Raw genomic sequence first — 14,395 nt, forward strand, 5'->3', positions numbered from 1 at the left:
CATAATTAAGCCACCATTGCAAATTTGGTCTGGCCTCAGTAATCTCCATTCAGTATTCTAGGAACCATTTTTGAGCAGCCACAGAGGGTTCCTCACTCAGGTGAGAGGTGTAAGAGCTAGCTATACCCTTCTGCTTGATAAAGCCTGTTGGAAGTAAAACAAATAGTTTTCTAAATACTTTCTTTTTTGCTTTTTGTCTTGTTTTTTGTTCATAATTGGAAGTAGACTGTCCGGCCATTCAGAACTCAGTTTATTCCTTAAAAAGAGGTTAAATAAAAAAAATCAATCATCAGAACGAATGGGTTATTATCATAGTTTTCTTATCTATCTTAAGCCACAAATTTGTGACTTCTGGAGTTCATTCACAATATCAAGTTCCTCTGTCATTTTTCAAATGCACACAGATCACAGAATTTGATAAGATGATGGAGAAACAGCAGGGGATTCAGGAGGAACAGAAGGCGGCCTTCGCCCTTCAGCACCAGCAAGAGGTTCAGGTTCTGAGGGAAGAGATAGCCAGCAGTCAGCGCTACATGGAGGAGCTTCAGAGCCAGCTGGAGCAGGCGGAGCTGGAGCAGACACGTTTGAAAGAGAAGCAGGTTGAGGAGAGCGAGGAGCTGAAAAACCTGCTGCGGGAGGAAACGGGCGCCCTCCGACAACAACTGCAGGACGCCCAAACCCTCAGCGCAGACCTGGAAGGCCAGCTGAAGGCGCTCAAAGTCCAGCAGGCGGAGACCGATGACGGGCGAGCCTCTGAGATAGAGGAGCTAAGAAAACGGCATGCCGTTGAGATGAAGGAGGTGGAAGAGAAGAGCAAAGCGGTGTTTGAGGCCAGATTGGAGGAAGAGAAAAATAAGCTGCAAGAGGCCAAGGATGAATTGCGGACGAGATTGTTAGATGGTTTTGAAAAGGAAAGGGAACAGTTGCAACAGCGTTACGAGGATCAACTCCAAGCCAGACTAGAAGAGTCAAAATGTAAGTTCGAGGAAGAGCAAAGCGAGATTGAGCAGAAATTAACCGAGCAGTGGCAGAAAGAGCGAGCCCAGCTGGACGAGCAGAACAACGAATCGCTCCAGGTGGTGCTGGAAGAGGAGATGATGAGGCTGGAGAGGGAGCGCGAGGAGAAGGAGAACCAGCTCAGGAAAGAGTGGGAGGGTGAAAAAGCACAGCTTCTTGAGCAGCAGGAGACGGCTTTGCTGGACAGAATACTTCAGGAACGAGCGCAGTTACAAGAGCAGTTTGACCAGAGAGAGAAGAAGCTGAAGCAGGAGTGGGAAGAAGAGAGATCGCAGCTGGAGGAGGACTATGAAGGGATGCTCCAAGATAGGCTGAACGAAGAGAGGGAAAGGCTCGAGACCGAGAAAGAGGAGCTCGATGGTAGATTAGAATATCTAGTCGCGGAGGAGAAGGCTCGTCTAGAAGAGCGTCACCGAGAGGCCATGCAGCTGCTCACTGCCAAGCACACCGAGGAGAGGAACGCACTGAGCGGCTTGTTGAAGCAACTCCGAGATGACATCGCTCAGGAAAGGTGAGAAATATGCCTTTTGAGATTGCATGTCCTGTAAAATTCTGAAACGTGCATCATTAGCAGACGTGGAGTTTGCACATCTTAACTCGTACGCATACGAAGCCGCAACTCCTCGTGGCGTCGGCGTGATCGGAAAAATTACTTCATGGATGTAATATTGTGTCTTTGCTCCTCGTCCCTCAGGAAATGTAAGCAGCACTTGATTCTTTGTTTCTGAATGATAAAATACAGCAGCTATTGTGGTGGTTCTTATTTTCCAAATACTTGAATCCCCAGGACTTGTAGAGTCAAAGACCATCTGGGGAACATATAGCATGAAGCAAGTAGAAATGACCATCCTGGCTTCTTGTTGCACCATAAAAATCCAGCACCTTGAAAGTTCCAGAATGAACATTTTCTGCCATCTTTCTTCAGACTGAAAAATTTCGGTAGTAAAAAGGTTTCTGCGGCTCTCTGGCGGTCGACTTTGCCAGAAGCAGTGGCTCTCTGGAGACTAGTTTATAAAGTAGCTTGGGAGTCTCCAATGGTTGCTGGGCAACCTCCCGATGCTGAAAACCCAGGGATGTCTCTGTCAAGCCAAGAATATTATCCTTTTTTGGTTTAAACAAATGTAAACTCATCAGATAAATTGGTTGGAATAACAAATATTGATCTATTTGGATGGATTAACAGAGGCTTGAAGGCGGATGTTTTTAATTTAAAATAACGTTTTTGTATTGACCTTTTCAAGCAAGGCAATTGTTTTCCAAATTACGTACAGTTGCATTTTTTTGAATTATTTGTCCAGACATATTTTTATTGCACTATGGTTTGTGTACCTGAAAAGTATTGCTGTAACAACTATGGAATAACCGTACGCAGGGAGGAAATCCAGATCAGCTTTTCCCAAAGAATCAAGGAAGTGGAGGAGCGGTTCACAGGTGACCAGCAGACTGTTGCAGAACGTTTTCAGGCCGATGTTTTAAGACTTGAGAAGCAGTACGAGACTCAGCTGAATGAGCTGTCGGAGAGCCATGCCCGGCAGAAGCTCCACTGGGAGGCGGAGTTGCGAAAAGCCATCGAAAATGCCGAAGAACAACGACAAATGACCGAGGAAACTGTGGAGCAAGAAAGAGAGAGCCAAAGTCAAGAATGGACTAAAGAACGTCGCGAGCTGGAGCGACTGAACGAAGAAAAACTCGAAGCGCTGCTAACGAAAAACCTGCAGCTACAAAATGAGCTGGACAGCGTTACGAGTGCGTCCCAGACCAGAGAAATTGATCTCAGCAGACAACTGAACGAGCTTCACAACCGTCTTCAGGACAACTTGCGGGCCAACGAGGTGCTACTTGCTCAGAATGAGAAAAAAACAATGGAAACTGAACTGCTGCTCAATCGGACGATGGAAGACTATAAACTGGAGAGAGCAGAACTCCTCAGCAGCAAGTCAGAACTCCAAGCAAAATACAACGAAATGCTCTCAATCTCTGAGAAGCAGATAACTGAGAGGATCGAGCTGTTGACCGAGCGGGACGATTTGAAAATGAAGATAGAAGAGCTCGAGGGGCTTCTTAACCAAGGAGCTCAGGACTTGGAGCGGGACAGGAAGGAATTGCAGGGACATATAGTTGTTCTTCAGGAAATGCTAAAAGAGAATCTTGAGAGCGACTGTCCCATGAATACAGAAGCGATCACGAGGGAGATGCCAAATGTAACTTCGGGCAACCTGGAAGACCGTTCTGCGCTGGTTCGAAGTTCTTTTGAGAACTTTGCAAATGCCTTCAATCAGAAAACGTGTTCACCTCCAATCCCGAGCGATTCGGGTCAACGAAATCTGGCCGAAACCGACTTGACCAGTGAGGCGAACCTCGCGATTTACGCAGTGGATTCCCTTTTTAATGAGGAGAATGGTGGCGGAGGCTCTCCGGACAGCGTTTCGGAAGAAGAAAATAGGTCATATGGAAGTATGGCTGCCTCTGAGAATCTGGAACACGATATATCTGCTGATGTTGAGATAACAAGGGGCGATAACTCGTGGCTCGAAAATACCAATGTTGACGAAAGACACAACGATCAAGTTGTTGTTGACGCCGAACACGATGGTTATCACGCCTGGGATTCAATTCCTGACCTTGTTGAAGACCCTGATACGCACGTCTCCGAAACTGCGGCGAATCACTGCGGCGTTTCTTTGGATTTGAAGACCCGCGAAGGCAGGATAGACGCTGCTAAGCAGCAACAAGTTGAGGAGTTTATCTCATCACTCGAGGCGTTGGAAGGTGTAGAGATTGACAAAAATGCAACTGCCGGTATGAGCAGAGGGACTCTTGAGTCATGTGAAGAGGATCACAAACCTCAAGATGTGCCAGTTTTGGATTCTGAAGGCTCCTCCCGTGAAGACGAGACGCATCATGAGACTGCGGTCGACCCCCCGGCGCCGGAGGAGACAGGTGACCCTTTCGCACCGTCGCCCGAGGATGCGGAGCATAGTTGTATTTCTACTGTTTCCCACGAGTGTGGAGAAGAAGCGCCGCGTGGCGCAGTCACCGGCTGGGGTATCGTAACCGCGGATACGGACGACGAGCGCGGCGGCTGCGTGCGCGATCAGGACGCTTCTGTTTTGAAACTCCAGGCTTTGTACAGCACGGCCGTAGAGGAGAACGTTCTCCTGCATGAGAAAATTGTTTTGCTTCAGCAGAAAACGGGACTGCTGGAGAACCTCTTGGCCCATAATAATGAAAAGATGCGAACTGGCCACCAGTTCTTGGAGGAGAACTACAGCCTCAAATTCAAAATGCTTCTGTTGATGGAGCACATCAAAGCTTTGGAGATGAAGGTCCTCACAATGACGGAGCTCCAAATCCGATATGAAGATTGCATGTATGAAAATGCTCAGTTGAAGGACCAAAACCGTGATCTCGAAGAGAGGGTCTGGAACCTCGAGAGCAAGATAAACGTTTTCCCTGACTTCCAAGACAAGAACATTTCCCTGGCGGAGGAGCTCGGCAGGATGCGACAGGAGAACAGTAAGCTACTGGAGCTGTTCAGTGAACTGGAGAGACAGGGTGACAGCCTTTTAGCAGACACCGAATCCCCACAAACTCCATCTGAGGAGGATCTCCTGGATCGAAACCGCAAGCTCCATCTGTCAGGCATAGAAGAAGACTGCGTGGAGTTTGAGCAGCAGAACACCAAACTGCGCAGGGCCATCACAGAGCTCCAGGACAAGTCTCAGATGTTATGCCAAACAACGCAGGCTCATAGGTAAAGTCCGGGACAAACTAGGATCCCGTGTTAGCAGTGATCTGTCATCCCAACCCTGCTGTCCTGCTTCCTGTTGTTCCCGAGCACGACAGAGCCTAGATGTCCATCCTCCAGAAGGAACGCAGATGCTGCTGGACCTTTGTGACCTTTGAACACTTGTGACTTAGCTTCTTAGCTCCCCGTAGATGCGATGCACTGCAGGTTCAACGTGTGAGTGGTTGATCATGTAGCGCTCAGTGTTTTTCTTGGCACGTCTGTGGAGTCAAATTTAGTTTCATTAAATTCTTTTCCTGAGAATTTTCAACGTAGTTTGCACGGATGTCGTTTACTGACTTTTTTTTTTTTGTTGTTGTTGTTGTCTTGCGGTAGATCGGCAGCCGTTCGTCTCACTGAGGAGAATCTATCCCTCCAGCAGAAGATTGTTGCGTTAAAGGAGGAGGACTTGAAAGAGGCTCAGAACGAATTGATGTAAATAGAAAAAAAAAAGCCTTTCTTTTTACTTAATTGTTACTGTTAAATTCTAGAGTATTTATTTGAATAAAAACCGGTGTGTTTTCTGTTACACTTTAGACATACACTGGAGTGTTTAGAAAATGAGAAAATTTCGGCTCAAAAGGCAGAAGAGAATTTCAACAAACAGGTAAGAGCCACTTACATCGGTCAAATTCTTGAAATGTTCTCTTTTGCTCGCCGGAGCGCCTCACCAGACGGATCTGCTCCTCTGCAGATGTCGGCGCTTCGTAGACATAGCCAGCAACTCAGTGACGAGAACGGGATGCTGACCGAGAAGACCGCCCAGGACACCGCCGAATTGGAGAAGCTGAAGCTGCAGCTGGCAGAGCAGATGAAGGAGAACGAGAGGAGGGGGAATTTCACCGCCGAAGAGAAAAACACGGTAAATCGCGTTTTCGGACTATCGGGTTGTCGTCGTAGCGCCGCGACGGTCCCGGCCGGGAGTTGACTGGTGGCTGTTTTGTGTTAGCTGGCAGTGTGTGTGTCCGCCTTGGAGGCCGAGTTGACCAAAGCGCTGAAGGACAGTGCACGGCTGGAAGACAGGAATGCTCACCTGTCACAGCAGATCTCTAGACTCAGGGACAAGGTGAGCGTCAGGGCGCAGGCACTTTGACGGTCGGAAAAACAACCCGTGATCGACGTTCTGAGGAAATGTTGTAAAATCTCCTTGATATTTCTGTGTTTTGATGGAACTCCTCTTTCTTAGGCGATCAAGGTGGACTCAATGAGGAATAAGCTCAGTCATCTGGTGGGGGAGCGCAGAGGTGTCGAGAAGGAGACGGAGGACCTGCGGAAAAACTTGGTCGAAGCTCAAGAGAGGGTAAGCCTGTTTTATCGGCGACGAAATCCTCTCGTCTTTTCCCCCCGTGAAACTGGGAAAGCGCGCTTCCATCGCTCTCGACAGAGGTGGATCTAACATCGCGTATCTGAAACGTGTCCGTTCCAGGTGAAGACGATGGATGAAAGTCTCATGGCCGTCAACCACCAAAGTGCTCGTCTGAAGTCGGACCTCCGTAACGTGCAGCAGGAGAGGGAATCTCTCAAACAAGAAGTCGCGCTGCTACAGAAACAGCTTCAGAGCGCCAGTGAAAAAGTAGGGCTTGTTGAATACCGGTCACTTTTGTAGCTGATACTCGACTTTTTAAGGCAAAGTCAATAGATAAGCGTAAAAGATTCTCATGTCGATAGGTGATCATTCTTTGTATACCATGTGGATGTAATAGGACTTTAATACTTTTAGCAAAAAATGAATACAATTTATCAAAGTAACTGAAGATCCAAATTGTATCCCCCTCCCCTTGTTAAGGCTATTTTATGACGGGTATTTAGATGATTCACGTGTTTTTCCACAATCGTGTTTTTTTTTTTTTTTTTCTTCTCCTTTTGCTGTTTTCATGACAGAACCATGTTTCGGAGATGACTTTGCACTCCGGTGGTCTGCAGAATCAAACCAAAAAGCTTCACAGAGATGAGGCGTCTCCACACATGGAACAAGAGGACACTGTGCAGTCCAAAGAAAAGGTAAAGGCTTTCAGGAAAGATTGCCTACAGATATCCTCCTTTTTTTTTTCCGGAATAGAAGAACCCGTTAATCATATCATTATCAATCAATCAATCAATCCTATCACCTCTGCAGGTCCGACAGCTTGATGCAACCATTCTGTCCCTGAAGCAGCACAAGCACCTCAGTCAGACCTCACTGGTCAGGGCCTTGGAGCAGGAGAATGCTGCTCTGAAACAGGAACTTGAGTCACAGAAGGAGCTGACTAAAGTAAGCGCTCCATTACTTTAAACGTATCCTTTTTTTTTCCCCTTAAGGTGTGTGAATATGCAACGCAGTCTTGTTTTTTGCAGGGCAGTGAAGCTGGAGAGGGACACACAGAGCTGGAGACCCTTCAGCAAGAAAATGAAATGCTCAAAGTCCAAATGGCTCGACTCTCTGCGCAGCTGCTTGAGGTAGGTGACGGCCCAAGAGTTTTAGCGAAAATGGAAAGACTTTCACAAGGGCTGTCAAAGGATTCATCTGGTTCATCTTGATTAATTACAAAAGTTTTTTTCATTTTTTTTTTTTCTTCTCTCCCCCCAAAAACATTTCTGGCATCTTGTTCTAAGGAGGTCCTCCCATCTGAAGCTGGTGATAAGACTCAAAAAGGACAAAATCAAGAGGTTTTAACTGAGCTAGGATTAGGATATTAGCTCTATAAATCTTGAGCACAGCCAGGGTCTAAAACCAAAGTTGAAAGGTCAAATATCTTTATTTATGCTTTTGAACACCTTTCATAATATGTCAGTCCAACAGCCTTGACATCCCATAGTATCCATCCTGGATACTATGGTGAATTTTTCAGGTTACAAACTAAACATGCACAAAAGTGGACTTTACCTTTGGAACTTCTGGGAGACAAATATTCCCTTCAGAGATTCATCCAATTTAGAGAGTTTTTTTTTCTCCCCCCTTCTTCCTGTTTATCCTGCTATTTTTCCGATATCTTAGAATAAACACACTAACATGCATGATAATTCATAAAATCAAGTCTGCGTATTCAGTCTGATCTTACTCAGGTCTCCGTACTTTCAGTCATTTCAGGCTCATTTTGCCGGACTTCTGCCCCCGTCTCCTCACAGGATGCCAAGAGGACAACATCATGCTGAAGATCCAGACCACGTGCAGGTACGGTGCATCCCGAACGGCGTGGCCGAGACGAACCAGCAGGGTCCCGGCCACTTTTCTGTCATCTAAAAAGGCCGATCGATGTATAGTTTGATATTTCATTCATTTGACCGTCCCCTCAGTGTCCCCCCCCCCCCTTTCATGTCCCATTTCCACCTCATGTGGTGTCACGATGACCATGTATTCATGAGGAATGGCTACATGTCACTTTGGAAACCCTGTGAGATCATGTGGTGGTTTAGACTCATTGCATGGAATGTGGTTTTGAGGGCATCTCGCACCCCACACGACTTATTTGCTGGCAGTTGGTTTTAATGTTTGGATTCGACTTTATTTTCTTGCGTGATTTCACACTCTTCTTTTCGTGTTCAATTGGAAGCGGGGATAAGCTGTCGGTGACAATTTTTAGCACCAAAAGTGTATTGAAATAAAATCCCATCTGCAGCAAGTAAATTCTTAAACACAGTCATCCAGCGACCGTTCTGGATGAAAAGCTGCTGTCGATGTCTCGTCTTTTGCTCGACTGCCGGCTTTGCTTTGCTGCTCCTCCTCCTCCTCCTCCTCCTCCTCCTCCCAACCTTATCTTCCGTGTGTGTGTTTGGTGTTTATTTTTTAGGTTTGGTTATTTGTTTTGTTCACCTGTCTTGTCTCAGCTGTGCTTTTGGACTCCCTCGTCTTTGGTTTCCTTCGCCGTTCCCCATTTGTCACCCTCTGGAGAGTCATGTGGTTCAGGCTTTCACCTGTCACCATGGGTTTGATGTAGTTAGCCGTGGTTTTTCGGAAAACTCTCATTCCACCTTCAGGACATATTAGTTCTATTTCATCTTTTAGTTATTTTCATCTTAAGCAAACTGTCGCCATCAATGCCCCGCACAGTCATGTATTCATATTAACACGAAAGAGCCCGACCGATACAGGACACCCCCCTCCCCCCGACGGGCATTTAAATGCTATCCTACTAGTGCAAATTCAACACATATTGTTTTTGTCTTTCAGTTTAAGCCTCATATTTTTTTTTAAACCTACTCAACATTATAATCTCACACGATCTGGATGTCTACCTGCCAAAATCAAACATGTGAACAAGGCAATATCAACGTCCGCTATCCATCAGTATCTAAATCTCTTGGTTTGCATTATTGCCATGATCTACCGTACATTCAGTCAAATGGCAACATCCAAGCAACTGATCATATTATTTACATGTTGAATATTTATCCTCAAAAATGTCCATCCAACCGTAGCTTATAAATACACCCCTGTCTGTAAAATCAGCGGACTCTCATCAGTTGGGTTCTGTTTTTATCAGAGTAGTCCTCCTCTGCCTGGCTCTGATACACAAATGTCCATCCCATGATGCAATCCCATCCCATTCTGTATTTAATATTGAAAGAATGACTTCCAGTGTGCGAGTAGTTTGTAGGAACAGAGGGGCTAGATCTCTGGTGAAGTGTACCTGCCTTCTCTCTCCAGGGAGTGATGCCGGAGCAGCGGGCCGGTCACGCCGACAGCTACCGTCGGATCGGTGGATTGTAACACCGGCGTCTTTCCCCCGCTCTTCACTTTCGCCTCTGTTTTTTCCCCCTCCTCCTCCTCCAAGACTGTACTCCTCCGTCCTCTCCTCTGCTGAAACTCTTTGGCACAGTCCTGAGCCTCTGCATCCTCACAGGAGACTGACCTCAGTGTGCGGCGCCTGATTCAGAAGGCATGAATGTGTGATTGTACTGCACTGCTGCTAGGTGGCAGCATAGCTCTCAAAATACCCGCTTCTTTTCCCAATGGGATTTCTGACGTCAGGGTTACAGTTTCAAAGCGATGAATGACCTGTCAAGTCCAATTCCATGTCTGTAAAGACTACAGAGTTGTGTTGAGACACAACCTAATTGTTGCTCAAACCAGATGCTTTGCGTCTGGTTTGAGCATGTGTCCTGATTACAGGGAGTCTTTTTTTTTTTTTTAACAGGAAAAAATGTTCTGTTTTGCACTTGTTCCATTTTCAGATTGTGAGACAGGGTAAACCCTCCGAGGCTGTTTAAGAGTTTGCCTCACGATCGCTGGGGAGCATTCGGTCGTGACGAGATCGGGGCCCAACAATCAAGCCGTTCATCTCCTTTTAAAAGCTGTGACTCGGCCCGGTCGGGCTTTTTAAATGAAGCCGCCTGTTTGTTTGTTTTTTTTTTCCCTGATTTGTCTATTTGTGACTGAATATCTTATTTGACACGACGCACAATCGAATGTCCGTTGAAGCTACCTTCTTGTGTTGTTTGTGTTTCCTGGGCCTTCCCGATGCTGCTGCTCAACCAAAGTGAAACGCATCTCGCTGGGTTGTCCTCGTCTCGATCCAAGACTGTTCAAACGCGTCACACACTTTTGAATTTTTAATGTTAGAAAACCACCTATCTTTCTACCAAATGAATTATTGTCTTCAGTCTTTAGTAGTGTCTATCATGTCTTTTTACCGTCATTTGTGTCGTATTTGTGTCATTCAGAGAGACTTCAATTTACTGCAATTTATTTTATTATTTTATTTATTTCTTATAGATTCATGTCAGCGTTTATTTTTATTTATGCATTCTGTTATTTTTGTAGCTTTATCTGAAATACATCACATAATTTTATAACTATTTATTTTATTTTTTTTGGGGGGGGGGTTAGCAGATTTTCTTCGTCTTAGAAATGTAGATAGCATTTAAGGCAAATCGATGACAAATAAAGGATGTAGTTGAAACAAATGTGGTGTGGGGTTTTTTTTTGGTTTGTTTTAATTCTCACATTTGGTGTCTGACTCACACCAGGTTAAAGTTCAACCAATTTTAGTTACTATTGAACATCTCATGCAGCGGTTTGACAATTTCCTTCGCTGTCTTCTCACCAGGATGACAGGGAGAAGAAAATGAAGAACATGGAGGAGCGGATGAAGGAAATTGAGATGTCACTTCATAATGTCAAGCTGATGCTCAAAGAGAAGGTTGCTCAGCTTAAAGATCAGGTCAGTTGAAACAAAAACAAATCAGGATGGTCTCTGAAGCACACATGGCATGACTTGTCAGGAAAAAAAAAAAACCATTGGTGTTGAGATAATTTGTGCTGACTGGCACTGATGTCGAGATGGATTTGGATCTTTGAAGAACACAAGTTTCATCATCCAACACTTAAGGAAAACCGATAATACAGCAGCATGTAAAGTATAATCTGTCCCTGGAGCTTTTAAATACCTTTTGACGAACAGGTGAGTAGATCGACCCTCTTCAGAAGAAAGATTTATTGATTTCAAAAATACTCTTGAAAGTACCACATGGTATTCACTGGGGTGGAGATTAATAAAAAAATACATTTAAATCCTTAAAATGCAACCTAGTACTTCAATGTCATAACAGTTCGTGTGTGTGTGTGTGTGTGTGTGTGTGTGTGTGTGCGCGCGCAGTTATTTTTCATCGTAGCTTTTTCCCTATTCATGTTTGGCATCAAAATTGAGATCACTTTAAAAATGGGTGGGTCCATCATGCCGCAAACTATTATTTGGGTAAATTTTGATGAGATTCTAACAATGTTAACAAAACAACTGGGTCACATCTCTTGAATAAGGACATATACAGGCCTTCTCAGAATGAAGGTCTCAGCAGCCCATGGTGACCTTTAACTGGAGGACTAGCACTGGATTTAGTTGTAACAAGTATAAAACATGAGCACTGGGTGTCCATTTGGAGTGTGGATGACATTTATTAAAGAAAACCGCTCCGAGATATCCACATGACAAAATCCAGCAATGTGCCAGTTACATCATCACCACCCTGGTACATGAATTCAAAGAAATAAATACTTTTTGTTTTTGAATGGGTTGTGCTCTCCAGAGGGTAGTGGACATCCTGGGAAGAAACAGTTTCAATATTCATTTGGCCTTTTTTTCACGTCCAAGACTGCTTCGTCATGGAAAATTCCATGGCATATACTCAAAACAAATACATTGAGGTCATTTGCTAAATTGTAAGTTATAAAAGGATCGTTATGACAGTAATTTCTTCTTAATTAAATCAAGTTTTATTCAGGATCTTGAAAACAGGCCATCTTGTTATTTGCAGAGCAGAGTTGTTGACAAAATATCTACTGGGGAACCAAAAAAAAAAAAGTGTATATATAGATATAAAATAAACACATAATGGAATACCACAGTTAGACGATGAATTTTGCAGCTGCAACTGCAGCCTGAATTTGATAAATAAAAAGTTTCTCTGTGCTGCTGCAGTTTCAGTCGTCACCACAAATGCGGTTTTTAATAGTTTGTAGGCATCTTGCGGAGCGCCACTGAAGAGAAACATGACAGAATAATTGAGGGTCTGCTCTCCTAATGCAGCTCTTGTGCTCACAGTGTGTAATAAAAACAAACTGTTTGCGATAAGGATCCTTTTAAATGTGTTTATTGAGGATTAGTGGGTTAAAAGATGTAGCGTAGCAATAAATTTGTCAGGCAAACTAGTGGAGAATCCTTTTTTTTTTTTTTTTTTTTGCTTGTTTTTTTGCATGTATTGATTTTGAAAGCCCCTCCCCAAAAAAAGCTGGCGCACATAATCAACTGGTCGATTTAATTTTTTTTTTTTTTTTTTTTCTAAGTGAATCAAGTGAGATTATGAACTGGAACTGTCGAAGCCTCAACCACTGAACCTCTCAACATTTTCCAGCGGCACAAGAATGGCAAAGCAGATGTGCTGATCAAAGACCTTTACGTGGAGAACGGCCAGCTGCTGAAGGCTCTGGAGAGGACAGAGCAGCGGCAGAAGGTCGCCGAAAAGAAGAACTACCTCCTTGGAGAAAAGATCAGCACCCTCAACAAAATCGTACGTGAGCTCAACCCTTCGATCCTCACGTCACCGCCGTACAACTTCCAATGCGCCTGAGGCCTCAACCGAAATCTTTTACGATGCACGAGGTGTAAAGACTTGAGTAAAACTACAATTCACCCTAAAGACTAAGTGTTACATGCCTTGAGCACCGGGGCAATCAATCTAACTAAATATGTTAGAATGGTAAAATGTTTTAATCGTTGCTTCAGATTCATCCATCGACAATATTTAACTCTATTTAACGTGTTGTACCGATAATTTCGAACCAAATCCCTGCTGGAATTTACAAGACGGCACCCAGTATTTGGTGGAAAAAATTCTAGTACAAATTAATCTCCTGGTCTGTGTTTTATATATTTAGTATAGTAAATCGCAAATGCTCATATTGCAGAAAGCCCAAATTCAGTTTTTTATTGATAATATATTTTCACTACATTGACATTTGGGGCCTTTAACTGCCACATGCAGCAAATAATTAGAGACGTCATGATGTTACACTTTGTTTAGAAATTTAACATCCAGTGCTGGAGTTAAAACCCAGGCAGTGTCAGGACTTAATATTAATCTTCAAAATCAAAATTCAGGACTGAAAATTGATTTGGAAGATGGTTTTAACTAGAGGTTACATGTTTATTTTTTTTAAATTAAAGTGATCGCTGTGACTCCTGTGTTATTTTACAATGACAACGGCTTTCTCTTTCCAAAGGGGAGAATGTTACTTATGAAACTGATGCTAACGTGCACTTTTTCTTTTAAAAAACCTTTTTACTGCAAGAAGGTTATGTAAATCCGCAAGGTTTATCATGAAGGTATGGGTTTAGTAAACCAAGGAAGAACCGTGAAGGATTCAGGGTTATATTTGCATCAGCACCCTTGATTCAGGTTTGTGCACTGCAGAGTTCCCTTTTTATTGTCAGTGTTCTTTCATCTGTTGTCATGGAGATTGTATTGAACGCTCAAACTTCAATTCTTGTTAATCATGTTATAAGAGCTGAATAACAATCATGTGACTTTTTTTTTTTGAGAGTTTAGTCATGTGACATGTTACATTCACTTTAAAATGAAATACTTGCTATTTATATATTTGTGTACATCCGATGTTATATTGAAGTTGTTCATATGTAAAACTACATTCGATACTACACCATAATTATGGACTCTTGTTCAACCTGTATTTTGTCTTTGTAATTAATGCAAAGCACTGATGCTGAAAACAGGGTAAATATTTTATTTTATTTTGTTACTGGTACAAATTAAAGTAATCCATAGATTGTCTGCTTTGTTTATTTTAATTGAATGACTTTTACCAGAAGTTGGAGATTTTTACTTCCCCAGAGGGATAAGGTGTCCACAAATAGATCTTAAAACTGGTTAAATCAGGTATCTAGACTGGACACTTGAATTTACCAGTTTATTATTATATAGTATAAGTCATCAGCAGTTCAGAATAACCAATCCTTCATATGTTGATGAATTTGATAAGAATAAGAACAACTTTATTTATCCTGAAGGAAATTGTTGTGCCAGAGTTTCAAGTAAAACATAACTTTAATAAATAAATAGTGGGAAATTGTATAAACACTATAAAAAAGGGGGAGAATA

At 43.4% G+C, this 14,395-nt stretch overlaps 1 protein-coding gene across 1 annotated transcript in view; it reads left to right on the forward strand.

Annotated features, from left to right (window-relative positions):
• The window catches only part of nin (ninein (GSK3B interacting protein)), a 28,617-nt gene extending 14,583 nt beyond the window's left edge, over window positions 1–14,034 (forward strand). The window contains exons 16-29 of the mRNA XM_086154592.1: window positions 405–1,528; window positions 2,390–4,771; window positions 5,141–5,239; window positions 5,342–5,411; window positions 5,499–5,666; window positions 5,754–5,870; window positions 5,991–6,104; window positions 6,231–6,377; window positions 6,686–6,805; window positions 6,921–7,055; window positions 7,139–7,240; window positions 7,863–7,955; window positions 10,831–10,944; window positions 12,632–14,034. Coding sequence (XP_086010718.1) covers window positions 405–1,528; window positions 2,390–4,771; window positions 5,141–5,239; window positions 5,342–5,411; window positions 5,499–5,666; window positions 5,754–5,870; window positions 5,991–6,104; window positions 6,231–6,377; window positions 6,686–6,805; window positions 6,921–7,055; window positions 7,139–7,240; window positions 7,863–7,955; window positions 10,831–10,944; window positions 12,632–12,847 — 5,001 coding nt within the window. The 3' untranslated portion in view covers window positions 12,848–14,034. The remainder of the gene's footprint in view (window positions 1–404; window positions 1,529–2,389; window positions 4,772–5,140; window positions 5,240–5,341; window positions 5,412–5,498; window positions 5,667–5,753; window positions 5,871–5,990; window positions 6,105–6,230; window positions 6,378–6,685; window positions 6,806–6,920; window positions 7,056–7,138; window positions 7,241–7,862; window positions 7,956–10,830; window positions 10,945–12,631) is intronic.
• Window positions 14,035–14,395: the final 361 nt, after the last annotated feature.

Source organism: Fistularia commersonii, chromosome 1 (assembly GCF_037954325.1).
Source record: "Fistularia commersonii isolate RoL2024-O1a breed Wild chromosome 1, RoL_Fcom_v1.0, whole genome shotgun sequence".
Lineage (NCBI taxonomy): Eukaryota > Metazoa > Chordata > Actinopteri > Syngnathiformes > Fistulariidae > Fistularia > Fistularia commersonii.